General features: G+C 38.7%; 1 protein-coding gene across 1 annotated transcript in view; it reads left to right on the top strand.

Annotated features, from left to right (window-relative positions):
* RIMS1 (regulating synaptic membrane exocytosis 1) overlaps nucleotides 1-21,631 on the top strand; it is a 448,078-nt gene that overhangs the window by 302,725 nt on the left and 123,722 nt on the right. Inside the window, 8 exon segments of the mRNA XM_032484440.1 lie at nucleotides 1,724-1,854; nucleotides 2,572-2,743; nucleotides 2,871-3,024; nucleotides 4,794-4,865; nucleotides 10,024-10,180; nucleotides 11,256-11,381; nucleotides 13,020-13,082; nucleotides 17,624-17,713. Of these exon segments, the coding sequence (XP_032340331.1) occupies nucleotides 1,724-1,854; nucleotides 2,572-2,743; nucleotides 2,871-3,024; nucleotides 4,794-4,865; nucleotides 10,024-10,180; nucleotides 11,256-11,381; nucleotides 13,020-13,082; nucleotides 17,624-17,713 (965 nt within the window).

Below are 21,631 nucleotides of genomic sequence, written 5' to 3'. Positions count from 1 at the left end.
TAGTACATAAAATATCAATTACTTTTTCTGTGCTATATAAAAGTTTCTAAGGTAAGGAGTCGATTAGACATAATAAACTCAAAAAGTCATGCTGTATTTCCTTAAAAACCTTCTGAGCCTAGATCTTGAGAAACTTAAATTTAAAATACATATATATATATATATATTTTTAATTGAAGTATAGTCAGTTTACAATGTTGTGTCAATTTCTGGTGTACAGCATACTAGTTCAGCCATGTGTATACATAAATTTTTTTTCACTTCTTAAGACATTTGACAATACTTTTCATTGCTGATAATAGTCTGAAAAACCTACAGTTTTCCTCGCTGTGGCCTAATATGGGATCTGGGGAGATCTGGATAGAGAAACTGTGGCTAATTATTAGGAAAAGCCACATCTATGTAGATTATGGTAGAACACAGGACATTTGTATTAATAACTTAAGTTCAAATTATTCTATAAATAGTTGATATTTTGCTACTTGGGTAATGTGTGGATTTCTATAGTCTGTTTCTGCCATTTTTCTCTTAGTTTTAATTAAACAAAGAAGAAAACTGTAAGCTTGGTGTTATTTTTAAAACCTGTCTTGGTTTTAACTTCTCTTTTTAGTAGGGTGAATATCTCGGTCTGGTCCCTGCCATCTTTTTTGTTTCAGCATATATGTAAAACTTTCATACATGTCACCTGTATTTTAAGAGGGACAAAAAATCCACTTCAGTTTTATGGAAAAACATACTTCTGGTATTAATTAGGATCAGAGATATGGACTGACACAGATACGGGTTTGAATTCTTAATCTGTCCCTTAGAAAAATTAGCTTATTTTGTTATAATGACTCACATGTATTCCAGTATATGCCTACTAAATAATTTATGCTCAGAGTTCTTATTTAACCATAAACCCAAAACTAACTAATAACTTTAAAAAAAAATTAAAAGTTAACCTTGTCCACCACCAGCACAAGTAAACTGTATTGACTGAGAAAGTTCTGGTTCTTAGGGGTTTGACAGGAATATTTCAATGTGTTGGTTTTCCTGTTGTTCTTTGTTCGGACTGTCATGAAGCCTAGTAGAAATGTCATTTGGCCTTCACTTTGTTTAAAGGCATCATTTATGCACTGTACCTTCCTTTGTTCTTTGACTCCTCTCACAAAAATTAACCTGTAACAGCTTAACTGTAAAAGGTAAATGAGAAAAAGTAGCAGAAACCTGCAGTCCCTGGTGGGAAGGAGGCTCAGGGTCCGTGTCCTGCCTGCTCTCTTCCCAGTTATTTGTATATATTGTCCCTAAGGCCAGACTTACTCAGCTAGAGGTGGTCCCCCAACATGCATTTAGTCATGGTGTCATCGTTAAAATAGTCAGAATCACCAAACACTTGCACTGAGCATTTAAAAACAAGGATAGTTATTTCAGTCTCCTCCTCTTCCCTTAGTTTTTTGATACAGAATTTTATCATTAGTTTTATTTCATAACATGACAGAAGAAAGTATGAACCAACACTGCAGGCCTGCCAATCTGTAAGTCACGTTTGAAAGCCAGGAACAGTCAGGTTTTAAGTGGTTATGCTTTCAAGTTGGTATTCTTTGCAGAAATAATATCTCTAATTCAACCGTATTGCAATTAAAAATGCCCTTCTCCAAAAAATAATTTTAATATGTTTTTGGTAAAGTGATAATACCTCGTGGTGTTTACAGATAATCATTTCCGTCTCCGTCGCCCTCAGGTGAAACTGTGGTATGATAAAGTGGGCCACCAGCTAATTGTGAACGTGCTGCAGGCAACAGATCTACCGCCGCGGGTAGATGGGCGTCCCAGGAATCCCTATGTAAAAATGTATTTTCTTCCAGATAGAAGGTAGGGGATCATTTAAGAAAAAAAATATGCAAAAGTCTTTACTAATTGAAAAAAGTAGAATTTCCTCTCCAGGGATATAGTTTCATTTATGTTTTAAAGCTTTATTGAGGCAAAGCTGATATACCAAACATTTCACATACTTAATATGCGCATTCCGATGAGTTTGGACATATGCATACACCTGTGATATAGTTTTAAAACATAGTAGTTAATTCTCTAGAGGGAATAAACTATATTAGCCCTAAAAATATTCCCTCAAGCCTTGTATTTCATTAAACTAATCAAATTTTAAAATTTTCATTACCTTGTTCATACATCTATTAGTCTTTGATAGCTACATCATTTTTTTAAATTTTATTTTTTAAATTGTTTGAGAAGGGAGGTAATTAGGTTTATTTATTTATTTATTTAGCCTGGGGATTGAACCCAGGACCTCGTGCAGGCTAAGCATGTGCTCTACCACTGAGCTCTACTCTACCCCGATAGCTACATCTTTAGAATGTACCTTTGTGTATGCAGATCTATAATCATAACTACTGCTTGCATGGTAGTTAAAGCTAGAGTCGTATTAATTTCAAGGCCTTTCAGACTCTTATGTTAAAAGTGATGAATTAAAAATGGTCAACAACCCAGTAGCAGTATTCCATGTAACTACAGTAGATGGCAGTGTTCACTTGTTTTTTGCTTTTTCATTTACAAAACCTACTTATTTTTCAGCGATAAAAGTAAAAGGAGAACCAAAACAGTCAAGAAAGTACTAGAACCCAAATGGAATCAAACTTTTGTCTATTCACATGTGCATCGTAGAGATTTTAGAGAACGAATGTTAGAAATAACTGTGTGGGATCAACCAAGAGTGCAAGAAGAAGAGAGTGAATTTCTTGGCGAGGTGATGTATATGGTGAAGGTTCAAGTCAGATGCATCATGTTGCTTCTGTGATGTGTGTTAATTCTGATTGCTTTTGTCTTACGCTGTGGGAAAGGTGCTTGGTCTAACCGGAGAACTGCCCTTTCAGATCCTCATAGAACTGGAGACAGCGCTTTTAGACGATGAACCACACTGGTACAAGCTTCAGACACACGATGAGTCCTCACTACCTCTTCCTCAGCCATCACCTTTCCTGCCGAGGAGACACATTCATGGGGAAACCGCCAGCAAAAAACTACAAAGTAGGTTAAAAGTCTTTCAGTTCCCAGAAGTAACTGTGTCGTAGTGATCCACTTAGACATTAACATTCAAGATGCTTTTTCATATGTTTATCAGAGATCAAAATATCGAAAAATTATTCATCTATGTAGAGAGACTTGGCAACACCATTTCCCCCATTTACCCAATGGAAGTAATATGTATGTATGTATATGTATATAATATAGTGGGAATAATTCCAGAGCTGAAAGTTTAAAACCTCTAAAATTACAATTCTTTGCCCACGAGTGATTGAGTTGTGCAGCGGTTGACTGATAGGATAATTTCTGTCATTATCGATAGATAGCCACATGTAAGGTCTTAATCACTGTATAATTCCTGGATATTTTTTGTATTGTTATTCATAAGAAACATTTTTTTTTCAAAAGCAGTCTGAAGTAGGTTTGCTGTTACTCATCTGGTGATGGGGAAAAACAGTATTTTTTCCTGCACTTACTCATTAATTTTTGCATGATGACTAAATCTCTAACTGAACAAATGAACAAATGAACAAATTAAAGTCTCATTTTGGGCATCTGGAACCACACGGTTTTCCTCCTATAATTAAATATTTCATGTTAGTGCTTCTCTGATCATTCACTTCCTCAAAATTGATGTTTAATGCAGTATAATGGCTAATTTGGAAGGCTAAACATGAATATTTTATAAAGGGCCCTGACGTCCTTTTAGGAATATGAGCTCAGGAGAGTTCCAGCCAAGAAAGTTCTCTTTGAACCTTACCACTCAGCCCCATCCTTCCTGAACTGCAGAGGTGGGTGCTTCCTTGGGTAGAAAACAGTATATACACTTTGCTCTAGACTTTCATGTAATACCTCACTTAGAAAATAGTTTGAAAAGTCAAAATACTATTCATCGAAATCCCCTTCTCTCTATATGTCTTCAGTGACTACAGGGATACAGAGAAAATGTTATCCTTGGAGAACAAATATCCCTTTAAAGTCAGCTCAGTGTAAACTTATTATTCTTGTTCCAAAGTACTCAGTCATACTTACCTTGCTGGATATATATCACTTCCTAATGGTTCTGTTTCACCAGTGGAACTCTCATTGATATAGATAAGTAGATAGTAGAATATTCTGATTTATAAGTAGAAATATATGTGTCTGGTCTTCATCCCCATTCCTAGCAAAATTCCTAAAACCCTTGGCATTTCCTAAGTGATAAGAGAGAGAAGGTGGCTCTTGTGGTTCACCTTCAGACTCCCCTCAGTTTGTTAATGCAGTGACTTTTGAGAAGCCCCTAAGGATGGGAGCTGGTTGCCTGTGATTAGAGGGTTGGAACTTTCAGCCTCACATCCTGCCTCTACCCAGGTAGGCAGGAGGGCTGGAGGTTGAATTAACCACCAGTCGCCAGTGATTAGGTCAATCATGCTTACATAATGATGCCTCCATAAAAATGCTTAAAAATGGTGTCCAGAGAGCTGCCAGGTCCGTGAACAAGAATGCATCCAGGTCCTGGGGCGGGGGTGGGAGGTGCGCCCCGACCTCCGCAGGGCAGAAGGGTCTCTGTGCTTTTGGCCCTTCAGCTGCCCCCCATGTGTCTCTTCCTCTGGCTGCTCATTCGTGTCCTTTACTACCCTGTGTAATCAACCAGTAATCCAGTGAGAAAAAGAAAAAAGTACTTAGTTATAATGTCATTAGCATTTTTTTAAGCAAAAAGAAAACTTGGCGGTGTCCTTGATGTTTCCTGAACCGAGCAGACGGAGGCATCTGTTTCCCTTCCTGTTGTGCAGGGTCTCAGCGAATCAGTGACAGTGACATCTCAGATTATGAGGCTGATGATGGCATTGGAGTGGTCCCTCCAGGTGCGTGGGGGGAGCGCATGGCCGGCTTCCCTGAGCTGCTCTGTTTGCTTTCACTGCTGATTTCCAGACTTCTTTGGGGGTACTCAGCTGGAGATTTATAACACAGAGAAGTCTGTATTATATTATTCCATGGTGACTTGTGTTCCAAATTATTAAGCAAGTTTAATTAATACGGACTGGTGACTACTCACGAACACCCCCACTTAATTTAGTCAGGTTCGTCCTCAGCAGCATGGCTAGCGACGTTAAAATCAGCATTTCACAATGCTCCGGGCATAAGTGAAAATCTGAAGGTCATTTTGAAAGGATATGGTGAATTTTTTTTAAATAAAAATTCCATTTTCCGACGTTTTCTATTGTATGTCTCTGATTTTTCCTTCCTCTGTTTCTGAAAATAACGTAGCCTTCCATGGAATATACTGAGACAGGTGCATGGCAGGGTTTCAAAGTGCATGTGGCATGGCTTACCTTTTAATGCTTTCGTGATGTGCTCACCGCTGATTATACCCAGAACATGTATGTATGTTTTAAAAAAAGAAAATGCTTTAGAAAGATTCAGTATTCGTTTTAAGTCAACATCCTTTGGCTGTTGTATAAATGAGTAAAATTTCTGTGACATTGTACAGTTCAAATCTACATTTCTCATCGGACTCTAGTCAGAAAGTGAGTAAAACCAAGTAGTAAAGGCTTCTTTTTGGGGCCCTAATCCAGATCCTTTTACTTAACTAATACGAAGTAAGGAAATATTCAAGTCAGAAGAAATTAAAGAGAAAATCTTGGGATATATAAATATGAGTTATTAAAGACATTTCTTTAGGATGATATTGATGTATGTCCCCTTAATTTGCATAATTTCCCGGATGGGGATGCACTTAATTTGAGGGCAGTGATTTTGGTCAATAGACAGATACCACACTGGTGATGAGGTTCACAATTTAGTGAGATGCATAAGACTTTATTAAAACTAGGAAAAAATTATGAAGAATTCCCTAAAACTAGGTTTGACTTGCTCTGTGTGATTCAGAGAAAATAAAGTACTTGACTTGCTGTATGAAAGTAGCAGATATCCTGCCATAAATCTGGTTCTGTGGCTATCTATACACTGAGACATTTTCTCTTTGGTATCAGACCGTCCGTGAGAGTTTTAAACAATAGTGGAGAACTGTGGATAACATCTCATATTTTGCTTTCTGATTTTGTTGATTTCTAAAAGGATCATAATAATTAGACACATTCTACCCAGAAAACTCCACACAAAATGTAACAGAATATTGCTTTTTCATGAAATTGACAGAGGAAAAGTAATTGTGCATGGTGTGCCTTGGCATATGTAAGTAGGCATCAGTTGATTCCTGGTAGGAAAGTCAACAAATGTTTCTAACAAAAGTCTTGGCTTGTTAATCCAACTTAATGTCATTTCCAACTCATCTAAATAGAATTTACTTTCTGTGGGTGGTTCTCACATTTTATTCACCTAAAATTTTGTATTTTTATCATGAGATAGGACAGTGAATGAATAAAGGGCGAATTCAATAAATATTTACTAAAAACAATGGATTTCTTCTTCTTTCCCTGAGGGATCACCTGGATAACAGCCAAAATGGGAGTTTTAGGACTGACTACAGTGGTATTAGTATTCTGAATTCTGGATATATTTATATTCCATACTGATAGATGCCATATATAATCCCTTTTATCACCTAGAAGCAGTGTCTAAATGTCATTTCAAACAATATTCATTTTTATTTAGTGTTTAAAATGCAAGGAGGCAAACTTTTAGTAGAGTATTATTAATAAATTACATAAGCCAATAAATAATATCTTATGTTCCAGAGATTTCTTCATAAATTAATAAAGAAGATAATGGAATTTATTTGTGTTTCTAGGGGTTTTCTTCATTGATCCAAAATGGATAGCTTCTAAACATGTCCCTGTGTGGCAAATGTAATGTAGCAAGTCACACAGTAATACATGATACAGTTTTTTTTTTATTTAAAAGACTTTTTAAAAATTTATTTTATTTTATTTTGGGAGGAGGTTATTAGGTTAATTTATTCTTCCTTTTTTAATGGAGGTACTGGGAACTGACCACAGGACCTCATGCATACTAAGCATGTATTCTACCACTGAGCTATACCCGCCCCCCTACGATATATTTTAAATAAAGAGGAAAGATTGTAAAATAAGGGCAAGAAACTCAAGTACCAGCGTAAGTTAATAAATAGCACTTTGATAGATGACCATGCACTCTTACAGGCTGATTACAAGTTTGCTTCTATGTTTCCTGGAGTCCAGTTGGGAGAGAAATCGGTTCCCAGGTGGATGTCAGTTCTACCTATGTTTACGGCATCAGTGAAGTTTCTGCTTGTATGTTTCCTAAAGACACTCACCCATTTCACTTAGATGTTCTACCACAGCTGAACCTTCCACTTTTTTATTAAATTTTATTTTTTATTGAATTGTAGCTGATTTACAATGTTAGTTTCAGGTGTACAGCAAAGTGAACCTTCCACTTTCTAATACCTAGGCTTCTCCAGAACTCCTGGTTCTGGGCTCTTGTTTGATGTGTTACCATCTTTCTCCACTTGGGGAGGCTGAGGTCTAGAAGCAGCTGAGACTACATTTTGTTACCTTTAAGGTTGTCATGGACTTACTGTGATTTAAAATAGGAGGGAGGGTATAGCTCAGTGGTAGAGTGTATGCTTAGCATGCACGAGGTCCTAGGTTCACTCCCAAGTTCCTGGGTTCAGTCCCTAGTATCTCCATTAAAGAAAACCCAGAGACAAAACTGAAAAAAAAGAAAAAAAGAAAAGACAACAACAACAACCAAACAACCTAGAAGGGAGGGTATAGCTCAGTGGTATAGCACATGCTTAGCGCGCACAAGGTCCTGGGTTCAGTCCTCAGTACCTCCACTAAAATAAATAAATAAATAAATAAATAAATAAATAAATAAATAAATAAATAAATAAAGGAAAAGAGCCAAGTTCATAAATAAGTAAGTTAATAATATTAGCTGCTTAAGAAGAATAAAAATAAACACACACAGAATGCCTTCATCTAGGGCAAGATACCTGGCAACCTCAACTTTCAGACCATTCCTGCAAATTCAGAAAATGGAAAAAAACAAAAACCCTCTAACTTTGAACCACTGAAACATTGAAATGAGCGTAAACTAACAGTTCCCTCTTACCTTCTTCTGGAGGTAGGGTGCCTGTTCTCAACAATAAATTCAATATAATGTGAAAAAACAAAGTATTACAAAAAAGCGGATGAAGAACTATGAGTGAATATTAGCATAGGATAAAAAAGACATTATTTTCTGTGTAAATACAAAGAACCCAAGAAAATAGTTCCTTATACCCTTTTAACAGCAAGATGCCTAAATTCTCTAAAAGTTACTTCACAGTAATTAATTACTCCAAACCTAATGGTTCTATTCATATACCTTGAATAGCTATTGTAATCTTAAAATGGTGCTCCCAATTCAACACTGACCTTCTAAAATTATTATATAACTGATACCAAATATTACCAAATGATACCAAATAGTAATTTTAAATGGTTAAGTAATTCAGACTATGGATTCGTTATCTTTAAACACAGCCACTATTTTTTATAATGAGCTGTGAAATAAATTTACTACATGTAAATTTAGTTGGTCTCCCTCTATACTTAATATTACAATTTGTACATCTGAACAAGGAAACTTTCTACATGAAATTCAAAATAACTGCTGAGTTGCTATTAATGTTGCCATAAAATGAAAGTGTATGAAATTATTAATTATATCGCTTATAGTTACATTATTTTATTTTGCTTTGAGGGGGAGGTAATTAGGTCTGTTTATTTGTCTATTTTGATGGAGGTACTGGGGATTGAACCCAGGACCTGGCGCTTGCTAAGCACTCGCTCTACCACTGAGCTACATCCTCAGCCCCACCCTCTTTTGGTTGTATCATGTGATGATTTACTGATGTTTTTCTAGAGTGACAAAAGGGCTGAGCTCCTTTGGTGTGAATATGGCCAAATTGGACTTTATGAAATGTTTAAAAACCTTCCTTATACTCTAAGCTTAGTGAAAAGATTATATAACGCCAACAAATAAACTGCTGGGGAATGTTAGTCTGCCTTTAATAATGATGTTACAAGGCATATTTTAAAAATAACATTGGAGCTATCAAGTAAATAAATGAACAACAGTTCAAACTGCCTGGTTAAATTTAATGTTTTCATGGTTGCATGTACATTTTATGTAGTTGTAAATATAATTATTTTTTCTTTGGCCACAGAACTTTTTATTACCCTTCCAATAATAGCAGTAAGGACCCTTGTGAAAAAAATTTAAGCAAATTGTTACCACGGATGTGAGGTTGCTGCTTTAACTAAGTTAGACATCGTAGAAACCTTTTGCTTCAAGGGAGAATGACTTTTAGAATTTATTTCTAATTTTAATTATGGTAATGGTATTAATTATGTTACTAACACATTTGTGGGATAATTTCAGATGTCCAGGGTGGATCTGATCATTATTTCCTCTGCATTATTGCCAGAGTCATCTCCACCCATTCCCTATTTTCGTTTGAAAATCGCAGTTATCATCTGTGGTTTGCAAAATTCACGATCAGTTTTTGTCACAGTGAAGACCTGCTCCTTGTCTCTGTTCATTACAGTTGGTAGGATCTCATTTTTATTTTCTTGTTAGCGAAGCCATCTGAAAGCCAACTAAAATACTGTGTCCTGTGGTAGAAAAAATCAAATAACATTCAAAGAGACACCAAATTTCTAAGCATTGACTTGTATGTTAATCACAGTTCACTGTCCAGTGCTTGACTTGTGTTGCTGAAAAATCACCAACTCATTCATTCTTTAAGTTAAAATAGAACCCAGCACCCTGATGTGTGGGACATCAGCTGTTGTGTTCACCTTCAGCATCTCCGTGGTACCTTAGAGACAGACTGTAACCTATTCTCACGCATGCGTATGTTACACTCTGTGTTCAGATACTTTATAGTCTTGAAGACCCGGCTGGCGATACAGATTGCATGGCATTTATCCTGATAGGTCAGTGTCTGCTTTAAATAGAATTTCATATCTCCATATGAATGTTGGTATTATACAAGAAAACTGGCTAATTTTTTGTGTATCCTCTTGCCAGTAGGTTATAGGTCTAGTGCTAGAGAAAGTAAACCTGCAACGTTAACTGTGCCAGAGCAGCAGAGAGCCACCCATCACCGCTCCCGTTCCGTGTCTCCTCATCGCGGCGACGATCAGGGAAGGCCGCGTTCACGTTTACCAAATGTGCCATTACAGAGGTAGGCTTTGATGTGGGCTCAGCATCCCTGACTGTTCCTTTTTTCACTAGAACACAATGCAAACTGCCCCAAGACTCTAACTGAAAAGAAATCACGGTGTGGTCAGTTGATTACTGCTTTCAGAATGCTTTGTAGGCAGAATGCCTTTTTATCCCTTGCCCAAGCTTTGCAACATTCTGTTCCTTAATCTCAAGAAATTTCCCAGGGAGTGGAAAACATTTGTGTCACAAGCATCGTTTTTGAATAACTGTCTTATATTCCCGTTTGCTACTTGTTTTTTATTTTTTCTCCTGCTGGGAGAAATTGTATGGTAAAGGAATCAGACCTGAGATGAGAAGTGGCCAGAAAGATAAGGTTAGAGGCAGAATGTATTTTTTTTTTAATTTTCTGGGTAGTTTTTAATATTTTTAAATTTTCTTTATTATTTCTTAATTATTTATTTTTCCCCCTTAGCAGAGGCACTGAGGATTGAACCCAGGATCTCATGCATGCCAGGCACAGGCTCTGCCACTGAGCTGTACCCACCGTGCCCCCAGAATTTTTGTTTTGTTCTTTTTTTTTTTTTTTTGGAGGGGGGGGAGGTAATTAGATGTATTTATTTATTTATTTATAATGGAGATACCGGGGATTGAACCCAGGACCTCGTTACATGCTAGGCGTGCACTCTACCACTGAGTTACACCTTCCCTCTGCCCAAGGATGTATTTTTAAGAAATTTGGGATTGCCTCTTTGAAGCAGTCTAAATGTTTGGAAAAGCACGTAACACATGTGTAATGTCATCCTCTATTTCATCTTACCCTGGAGATACACTTTGGAAATTTTAATTAAATCTGCAGATGAAAATCGTGGTCCTTTTTTGAATGAGCTGCCAAAGGAGGCTTGGCGAGATGCAGCGCAGGCAAAGCAACGGTAGGGAATAAATACCAGTAGAACAGGTGTTTGGTGACAAGGCCAGCGCTCTCCCAGCCGTGTCCGCTGTCTGCCAGTCACCTCCAGTCTCTCCTGTTAGCACGTCAGCCTGTTTGGGGAAGCTGATACACTTCGATGCATGTGAATTTTTGTAAATCATTTCAGGAGTTTAGATGAAATTCATCCCACGAGAAGGTCACGTTCTCCAACCAGACACCACGATGCCTCCCGCAGCCCGGTGGATCACAGAGCCCGAGATGCGGATAGTCAGTATTTGTCAGAACAAGACAGGTATTTGTTCCGTTCTGATCTCAGCGTTATACGTTCGTCTTGGCTCTGTTTTCACACGTGAATGATAGCTTGGCATAGTACCTTGGAGAGTAACAGTGTTGCATTGTTCAAAACGGAACTGCTCCTGAGGAATGACGTGTAAAGGTATTCTAACAGAAGTGCGACTCTGGGAAATGTCTGACTAATGTTATGTGCTCATAATATGTGCATCTTTTTTTACAAAATCAAAATTTATGCCCGACCAGTTTTCAACGTATACCTTGTTGTTGGCTTAGATACTAAGTTAAATTACAGAAAAGGGGCTCCATAATCCATTGTCAAACATTTTCTATTTTACGGGTTGCAGTCTTGGGGACTAGTATTTATGTAATTATAAAATTATGTTTTTTAGGTAATAAAAAGTTTCAGGACACAGGTCATCTGAAAGAGTTAATATTACAGAGCTTCTGTGAGAACTTCAATAATAGTATTTTTTCGTACACCGACTTTTCATAAAATGTGTTCACCTAAAATATTGATAAAAGTAACAAAATGTTGAAATGGATTCTTCTGTGGATGTGTACTTAGGTTTAGTGCTGCGCTGATTTCTGAACAAGTGACTTCCTGGACACAATGACTCAGAATCTCCATTAGGACTCTGTTCTCTGTGCCCACAGACCAACCATGTCCCTGTATAACATGCCTGACCACAAGCTTAGGATCTGATGCGAGTTTTTAGAATAGCCACCTCATGGAAGAGTTTCTTCTGGCTTTTTGAAGTGGAGAAACTTTCAGGGAGGAGTAAGGGGATGACGTGGTACTCAGTGATTGATTTTTTTTGCTGTGCAGCCAAGGACACAGTGTTTCTTCCTTCCCTAGTTGTCACCCTGATGTGGCGGGAGGGTGGGCACCATGACCTTCAAGCCAGTGGAGTCGTGGTGCTTCCTGGACAGTCTCGCTCTGGGGAATAGGAGTCCACCATGCTTGGGTTGAGTTGAGTGAGGGCCTCTTGGTCAACATTCAGTGGGGCCACCATGAATTTAGGTGAGGAGCTAAAAAATATATATATATGACTTCTTAACCAGGGCATTCAATACAGCAAATGAATTTGAGTGTAGAAAAAAGATCAATTTGAAGATAAAACATTCCTCATCAAGTATGTTCTTAGTTGGTAAAGGAAAAGCATAATATAGGTTGTTGCAGTTTTAGTGGCTGTGAAAGCCAAGAAAACAGTCATGCTTTGAGTGGCTAAAAAGAAATAACATGTTAGGGTCCCCATCAGTATCAGAAAGGCCAGATGCCTTTTAAAATTTATGAAGAGACCCAAGTGTCTAGAATTGGAAACTGGGCTCTATGTCGTATTTGGGGAAGGTTCAGTTCAGTTCAGTTTCGTCTTAATACTCTAAAAACTCACCGTGAACTACAGTAGCACATCAGCACCAGCTAGCACTTTGACCATGATGTTTGTACTTGATGGTTGATATTTTTCAAACGACTGTCATGTTTATTTTTGTTGAACCTCTCAAAGCAAATACGCTAGTGCAGACAATCTGGTTTCTTCCCTTTTCATGTTGCCATCGGCATCCCATCGGCGCCCCCCCTGTCATGTACCACCTCATCACTCCCCTGTTTCACTCGCCACCCATCCTGTCTGTGAAGTGAGCTTCTCATGCTTCCCAGAGCAAAACGAGGACGGAGTGCAGAATGCCTACACACCACCAGGTAAATAAGGGGCTTGCTGATGGTGACTGTCTGTGCTGAACTTCCCTCCTACTCGACTGCCCTGTCTCCCCCAGTGCTCGCATCACACACGTGTGAGATCAATTTCCCCAGCATCCAAAAACGGTCCTGTTTGAGATGGGGGTTGTGGAAAAGGTTGCATATGTCTTTGAATTCTGATCCAAGTAGACTGCTTTTCTACCTGTCTCTTTAAAATCTAGAGACAGGTGAGCCTCCGTGGAACTGTTTCCACGTTCCTAAACATGGAGGAGCTGATTTCTGCAATTCAAATTCAAAATGCTCCCGGTCTGGCCATCCTCTTACCCCAACCCTGCCATACACACACACACACACACCTGTCTAGTCACCAGAGGTCTGAGCTGCTGTGCGTGGCAGGTTATTGTTTTCATGATTTTAAGTTTTGCTTTGTTTTAGCCTTTTTAAATTTCCTTTCGGAGTCTACTGTTGTTTTTATTCTGTTTGCTTGAGATTCTTTTTTTTTTTTTTAATTCACTTTTGGGTTTTTTTTTTTTTTGTGGTGGAGATGAGATAGGTTTATTTAGTTATTTATTTATATTTTTTAAGGGAGATACTGGGGACTGAAACCAAGACCTTGTGCATGCTAAGTACTTATTCTACCACTGAGCTATAACCTCCCTGTTCTGTTTACTGTTATTCAGAGCTTTACTGGTTCATTTTTAATAGTTGAGAATCAGCTTCCTTCCTGATAAAGAATGAGGATGTTTGCCCTGTTAATGTCTAAACCCTCCCTTCCTTCATGTCCCATTCCCCCCAGGTCAGAAATGCCACAGGACAGACTTTCTCAGAAAGCCATGTAACAATATGATGCTTCTTGAAAGATGAGACAGAAAGAGGAAGTAATATTCTCCTCTAAATTGGAGCTTAGGATCTAATGCTTTATTTCCATCTAATTCCATCTGAGATCTTGTATCCCAAATAAATCCTCTTGCAAATTACTCAGAGAACTCAAGTCTGTGCAGGTTCCTTGTCCGTGAGGAGTTCATAGAAGGAAAAACAAATCAACACACAGATAAACTCTTTCAGATATTTTGGCCAATAAAACGTCAATAAGAGAGAAAGAAAGAGCCACCCCTGGAAACCCTGTGGCATAGGGACGGATACAGGGCTTCTCGCATCTGTGTGGACACGTGCTTCTGCTCAGGAATCCAACGTGCTAATAAGAACGAACTTTTCACACGTAGAAAATGATCCTGGTGTCAATTACTGCAGTTGCCACTGGGAAAAAGAGGAATGTCAGTTCCATTTGCAAACTGGGGGAAAATACATAAAATCATAACCATTGTAAAAGTCAGCTCAAATCCTTTACGATGCTAAGGTCTCCAGCCTTAGTGTTCGTTGTCCTGACAAATAGGTGAAGAGGAATGACTTGTTTAGATTCAGAAAGTTGTCGCAGAGTCCTGTTGTTGTGACTACAACTATAAAACAAAAACAAAACAAAAACTTGATATTTATCAGGCACCTGGTATGTCCCTGGCCCTCAGTGTGTGCATGTTTTTAACATACCACACCAATCATCTGAATAGAATCACTAAATAATACTGTTTTTCTTTCCCTTATATTCTGCTTCTCAAGGTAAATTACCAGGACATGCACAATATACTAAGCTAGTAGTTTCATCATTTTGTGCAGTCTTACTTTCAGAATCCATCCTGTCATACTCATATTCACATAGGACTTTTAAGAATAAAATCTGTGGATTTACTACTTTCCAATAAAACAAGGAAAATAACATTCATTGAGTACCGAGCACAGTGTTAATCATTTCATGTATTTTGTCTCAACTTTCTGACAATAACTGTATGATATGAATATTATTATCCTCATTTTCCAGATGAGGAAAGATGCTCAGAAAGTTTAATTTGATAGGTAACAGAGCAAGGATTCAAAGTCAGGTCTCTTTGATGTTTCCCATTAAATTAATTCTTCCAAAAATGTATTTCTAAGGAGCTGGTCCTGTGCAAAATTCAACCCATAAAAGAGCTTCTGAGTCAAACAGATTTTTGGAGACTTTGCAAATGAATTAGCCACTCCCTGGAGATTTTCTGTGCACAGCATATGAAAGTCCTGTGCTAAAGGAATCTGTCTCCTATTATTTAGTTCATTTTCCTCCTCATTATTATCATCACCAAATGCTGTTTTTAGTACATGTCCTGAGAAAGTGGTGGTGTACAGAAGATGCTGTGGCTGCCTTCCTACATCCTAGATATTCCGTTCCTGTGTCTCATTTAACCCTCACAGCATGCCTGTTAAGGATCGTTACTTCCCCCAGATCTGGATGTAGAAAAAGACGTGACTTGAATTACCCAGGCTCATAGCCGATAAATGGCAAAGCCAAGACAGGAACGTGGACCTTCATACTATAAACTGTGTGCCCTTTCTCCTGTTTCCTGTTCTCTGCTGACCCCGATTAGAGTGTTTCCAAAAGAAAATCACTTTTGAACCAATTGTTTAGAAAAGTTACAGAGCAGCCTTTTGCTGAAGATGGCTGCCGAAGCTTAGGAGTTGAACTTACTGTCTGGAAAGCAGACTGAATCCTTTGCTTCACTGAAAACGTCGTCCATCTGTGCTCAGATATGGCACTCATTTTTAAACCAAAGCTTTAAGAGATTCCCTGATTCAACCATTACTATAAACACGAGTGAACCCGTGGGGTATTTGAGTCTTTGTATGTCCTCCGCAAATGTTTATTCCTTTCCCAATTTGTCATGCTATAATGTAAGCCAAAATGGACAGTAGATTTTCATTATCAACAGCTCAGTTTGTGGAGACATTATTAAATTATCAAAAAAATTAATTGACAGGACCTGCCTTGACCTTGGTGGCACAGACAGCCCAGGAGCCCACATAGGCCCTAAAGGAATTCAGAGGATGCCGGGCCTCGTGTCTGCCATCTTCTGCCAAATCAGAATTCATATTCTGGTTCGTAGCCAATGCCCTTCTCACCCAAGTTCTGATGATTAACGTTACCTGATGTTGGGTTTGTATTCAGAAGCTGATCAGTGGAAAGAACTCCCCGGCAGGCACCCCTTCACCATAGTTGGCACCGGCACCAGCCTCAGCCCTGCAACGCTGGCCCACATTTTGCTTGTTACTAGAATATTAACTTCGAGTCACATTTTAATTCCCTGATTACATAAATTATTTGAATCACACTCTTAGCTATGTGTTGTTCCTTCCATAGAAGCAGGTATGATATTAAATCAGGGATCAAATAATAAATTTCATGTTGGTTAATTTATCACCTGCAGTTAGCAGCTCTTTTTCTGATGAAGGCTAGGAAACTTTTGAATCTTTATCTTAACTGAAAACATGTCTATGATTTCATATTTAATCGTTCTAATCTGACCTTTTTATTGTGGTTCTTCTGAGAGAAAAAAAAAAGCAAAAGCTCCTTCTGTGTTTGTAGCTTTATAGCTTCCTGCTTTTTTCATATCCTAATCAAATTTGCTTCCTATATATTTTTCTGTTTCCTGCGTGTCTGTGTTGCCACGTCCAGACATCTTGTTAGGCGCTATAAAACATTACCGCCCAAGATGCCTTTATTAGAGAACTGTTCTCACTGGAATATTTACAGGTAAGAGTCTTAACAGTGAGCCCCAGTTATAAACTAACCCCTAATCCCTTCCCTACTAAAAATAGCAATTTACATTCCAATAGAGCATTAGCATCTCCTCTTAAAATTAATTATACACAGAGAAACATTCATGATGTCTAAAAATAGTTTTAATTATAAAGCCTCGTCTAGAATATTAATTATAAAACCTAGTGTAGAACATCTAAGTGGAATCTCCTCACTTGAAGACCAGACTTCTAGCTGTTGTCTTCTTTGTCGTCTGTTTGTTGTTTCACTTGCTGGATTTTCATTACAGTGATTAATTTTGTATTATTTTATTTCTGGATGATTTTGCTTTGTGAAGCTCAGTTCTGCCTGCACGTACTAACAGCAAAGCAGTGACTAGACAGGACTTTCCCCTTCATCAGTGCTTTCCCTCGAGAGTACTGAGATTTACCGATGAAATATTGGTTGGGTAAGAACGTTTGGAAGTCGTTCCTTCCACTTCCCTCGTCTGGTGTTGTGAACCAAAGCAGTCGAGCCGTATGACTCTTCTCCTCTGCTGTCCTTCATTTTGTTTTGGTGTGGCATCCGTTCTCGGTAACGAAGTTCTAGGCATCTTGTTTTAGTGCTTTCCGTGATCCAGTTTTGTTTTATGTTTCTACTGTTTATTTCATACCTAGTGATTTAGTCTCATTTTATTTTCAGTCTGAGACCCTTTTAAAAATGAAATTATGCAAAGCCATCCAAGCATAATCTTTGTTTAGTTTCATGTTCTAAACAAACGTGGGCACTGTCTCCCTGTCAGCTCTCTCCCACCCCGATGAACCGAACCGCAGGGATTCTGCACGTTGTGGAAAGGGGGCAGGACTGTATGCTTGACTCTAACACGGTCTTCCTTTCTCTGTTTTCTCTGTCTTTCTCTTCTACCCCTGGATGCATGCACTAGTGACCTGCAACCCTCCCTTGACAGGGCTAGGAGTGCTAGCACCAACTGCTTGAGACCAGACACTAGTTTGCATTCACCAGAACGAGAAAGGTATACAATAAAGACTTTCTTAATTTCCTATCATTTTGTACTGGTGCCTTTTTTTTTTCTTTTCTTTTTCTTTTTCTACCCAATCACTTTGTGTTGTTTCCTGTGAGTCTCCCAGGTGTGTTCATCCGCGTTCACTTTGCTGACTGTCGACATCTCTGCTCACCCCGCCCCGCGCCCTTACTGTGCACGTCTGCGTAGAGATATGTGTACGTGGATGCGCCCGAGGGGACACATACACATATTCCCATGGATGTTGCTGCACACGGTGTGCTGTGATTTGTAACTGCTTTTGGCTGCCGCTCCTCCCTTTGGTTGCTGTTCAGCATTTTTATTTACACCCGCTCAGGGAGCCCTCAGTATGCTGATATTGTCGGAAGGTCCAGTGAGTAATCTGAACGGGGTGATCACTTTCCTGTTAGTTCCACCAATGAATAGTCTTTGTAAGTTTAACAGCAATCTTCCATAAACTCAAAACGCTCGTTTGATTTAAACAGAGTACTTCCCTTGTGCATCTGTGTTCATTTTTTAATCAACTTGCTCCTTGGTCTAGATCACATTATGCATTAAATTATATTTTGACAACCCAAGAGTGGTATATTTATCCACAGATTTTCTGGTGCCTTACAAAAATAAATGCACATTTTATGCACCCATATATAATTTTGCTTAAGGCTTTTAAATGATTAATAAATAATTCTTATTTTAATGTGAAAGTATTCCACGATTATGTATTATTCTCTCCTAATTGTGAGCAGCTAATTTTTCCATTGTGCTGGAACTTTCTATTCCAGCAAACTTGGTTATAATGAACAGTCTCAGTTACGATTGTTATCTCTTTTCGATTAGAAGTCATTCGCTGGAAATATGCATGCTACCGCTTTACAAATCCTGAAGAAAAACATTTAGTTGTGCTAATGTAACCTACTTTTCCTCTTCTTCTAAGGCTGCTTAAAGCTTTTCTTTAGCAGTCTCTCTAGTCTGATTCTATTCATTTATTTATGAGATGTTTATTTCTAGATTTGAGTAATAGGTACAGGTAGGCATACTCATGTTTAGTGTCTTCATTAAAATCTACTAAAAAAAACTACAATTTAATTTTATATTCTCTTATATTTGCAAAATTCTTCAGAAAACAATGGAGTCTAACTTACACTTTGTATTCCTTTACGCTTTTAATAGAAATTTTGATTGACATGACTACAGTCTCTTCTAAAATCACAATGGGAATTGTTTCATTATTCTCTTTTGTTACATATTCCCCCCCTCAAAAAAATTAATACAAGAGTAGCAAGAAACATACTTTTCCTTGTTTTTTTAGTTTTTATTATTTCTTTAGATGTTTCTGGTCAGAATTGCAAGGATAGAATTGCTGAAGTCAGTGGACTCTTGTGACTATAACACCACCTTGACATTCTGAATAGCGTCTATATTGGTACTTTCTAACAGAAATGTAATTTGAGCCACATGCATGATTTAAAATTTTCTGCTTGCCATATTAAAAAAGGGGGATCAACGTTAATACCTTAGTAGATACCTGAAATACTGCCATTTTAGCATCTAGTCAGTTAACACCTGTTAGTGAGATCTTTTGCATTCCTTTTGTCACAGTGCCTGGTCTGTGACTGCCATATTGGACAGCACAATTTTCTCCTTATGCCGAAGCCCACTTGGCATGTGCTTTATGTTATGCTGAAATCATAGAGCTCACAAATCTGTGCACTGGTGAATTTAATCTCTCAGATAGCACTCTTCAAACAGGTCAGCCTGCAGACAAATAGTCTGACCACCATTATTTTATGGGTCATAGTGAAGTCTGAGTACACTTCGATAGAAGAAGAAAAAATATGATCGAGACCTACATTCACTCTGTATATTGAATAACAAGACATTTTTCCCTTAAAAAATGACAGAGGACAGGGGTTCGTGTTATGAATGATCTTTAATTTGTTGGGGTCACTTTCTTGTCAAGAAGGAAATAAAGTGAGAGAAGTTTTCATCAGGATAATTGCATGAGCTGTAGTTGCGTACTGGGTGGGATGGAGGAAGCTGCCCTCTTGTGCACACACCTCTGGGCAGCTTTGAGACAGGACGTAACAGGATGGGGACTTTGTTCTCTTTGGAAGGTGCACCTAGAAGTCCCCAGACAGAACATGAAGAGAGTAGGAAGAGGGAAGCTTCAGGAGTTTTCCAGATTACTTAATTTTTCTGGTTGACCGGAGAGCTGCTTAATGCCTAATATTTACATAGTAGATAAAATGTTAGAGAAAAGGTGTTATAAACGTAATTTCTTCTTCTTGAAGTAGTCACATATTTCCACAGCCTCTAACCTATTAGAATTAAACCATCTGCTGAATCTGAACCATTTGGATGAACATTTATATGCTGTTATATACCTACTTAATGCCTTTTTCTGAAGTATCCTCACTAACTTTTAAAGGAAACCGAGTTCTGTGTTGATACACTAGGAATGAAATCGTTAAAGCAGACTCAGTCCCCAACACCACACTCACTAGTGACTCCAAGATAAAGGAGCGCCAGGTGTGGGTAGTATATTCTTTTCCTAAAGGATTCTAAAACCACCAGAGCCCCCTTTTCTCCCTCATTAGGGTGACTTGGTCCAGGTTAACAGATGAATATTGAGAGGGGCCCGTGTTGGAAGCCCTGTTCGCAAAGGAAGTCAGTTCCATGTTTGAGCCCCTCCATCATGTTCTTTTGATGACACAAATAGCAAAAATCGTTAGTAACCCAATCCAGTCATGACCCGTAAGTCAAGAAATGTTGGGTTCATTGATAGTGGGAGATCTAGAAAGACCAGTTCATCCTACTGAAGATATCTGTCAGATAAGGACTCTCTCTCTTTTATCCTTTCACTAGCAAGTACCCCTGCCTGTTTCCGAGGAGGTCTGATCAAGGTCATTGTACTTTCCTTCCTCCATATCAGGCTCAGCGTGAGGGCATCAGTCCCCTTTCTGTTCCCTTTTGGGGAAGGAGTGAGTGACAGCCCTGTTGCTAACCTATCCTCTCCCAGGTTTTAAAACAGAATCTTGCTTAAATGTTAGGAGACTCTGATTTTTAAAGCCTCAGAAGAATGTTTGCTTTTCTCAGATGTGATGTCTTCTCCCCTGACCCTTTAGGGAAAGCATAGCTCTACTAAAGGCTCACCGAAGAGTAGTCTACACTTACTGCCTCCGTTTTTTACTTCCCGGTGAATCCTGCAACCTGATGCCTACTCCCTCCCACTGCCCTACCACTGTGCTAAAACCCCACCACCAAGGACACAACTCCCTAATCATACAGAGAAGCATCTTACAACCTTTTGCATTCACCACCCTGCCTCCTGAACCTCTCCTTTCTTAAGCGCCCTCTACAAGTTTCCTGGTGCCTCTGTGCTGCGACAGCCTCCTTCAGCAGGCTTCCTTCCCCTGGACCCCTGTCTCATAAAATATGTATTCTCTTACCTTCATCCTCAGTTTTCATCCTCTGAGGAAACTCATTCCATCTCTGAAACTATATTGCTATCAAAAGTTCCCACTCTTTGCATAATGAAGACCACACACCACTGTCACTGGCCAGGTCAGAACTTCCCTGCAAACTCGGTTTAAATTTCTAAGTGCTTTCCAGACCCCGTGTACATCTAAGTGTCTAAATCATATTCACTATCTCCCCTTGCATCCTTTTTCAGCAAAGTGCTTTCTCTTCCTCAGTTTCCTCCTGGTTGGGTGGCCTTGACATGTGACTGCCCACGTAATCGGGAAGCACGTCTCCTTCTCACTCAATGAGACAGGAAATCCTCTCGCTTCTCCTTTGAGAATCTCCTAAGAAACGATCCCTCCCCACTTCCGGTGTCCCTCTCACCCGGTTAATTTCTCATGAGCTCTGTTCATTGTCTTTATTAGTTTTTGTCTCAAGTTTTCTTTC

Source organism: Camelus ferus, chromosome 8 (genome assembly GCF_009834535.1).
Source record: "Camelus ferus isolate YT-003-E chromosome 8, BCGSAC_Cfer_1.0, whole genome shotgun sequence".
Lineage (NCBI taxonomy): Eukaryota > Metazoa > Chordata > Mammalia > Artiodactyla > Camelidae > Camelus > Camelus ferus.
This window is presented reverse-complemented; position numbering and strand designations above follow the sequence as displayed.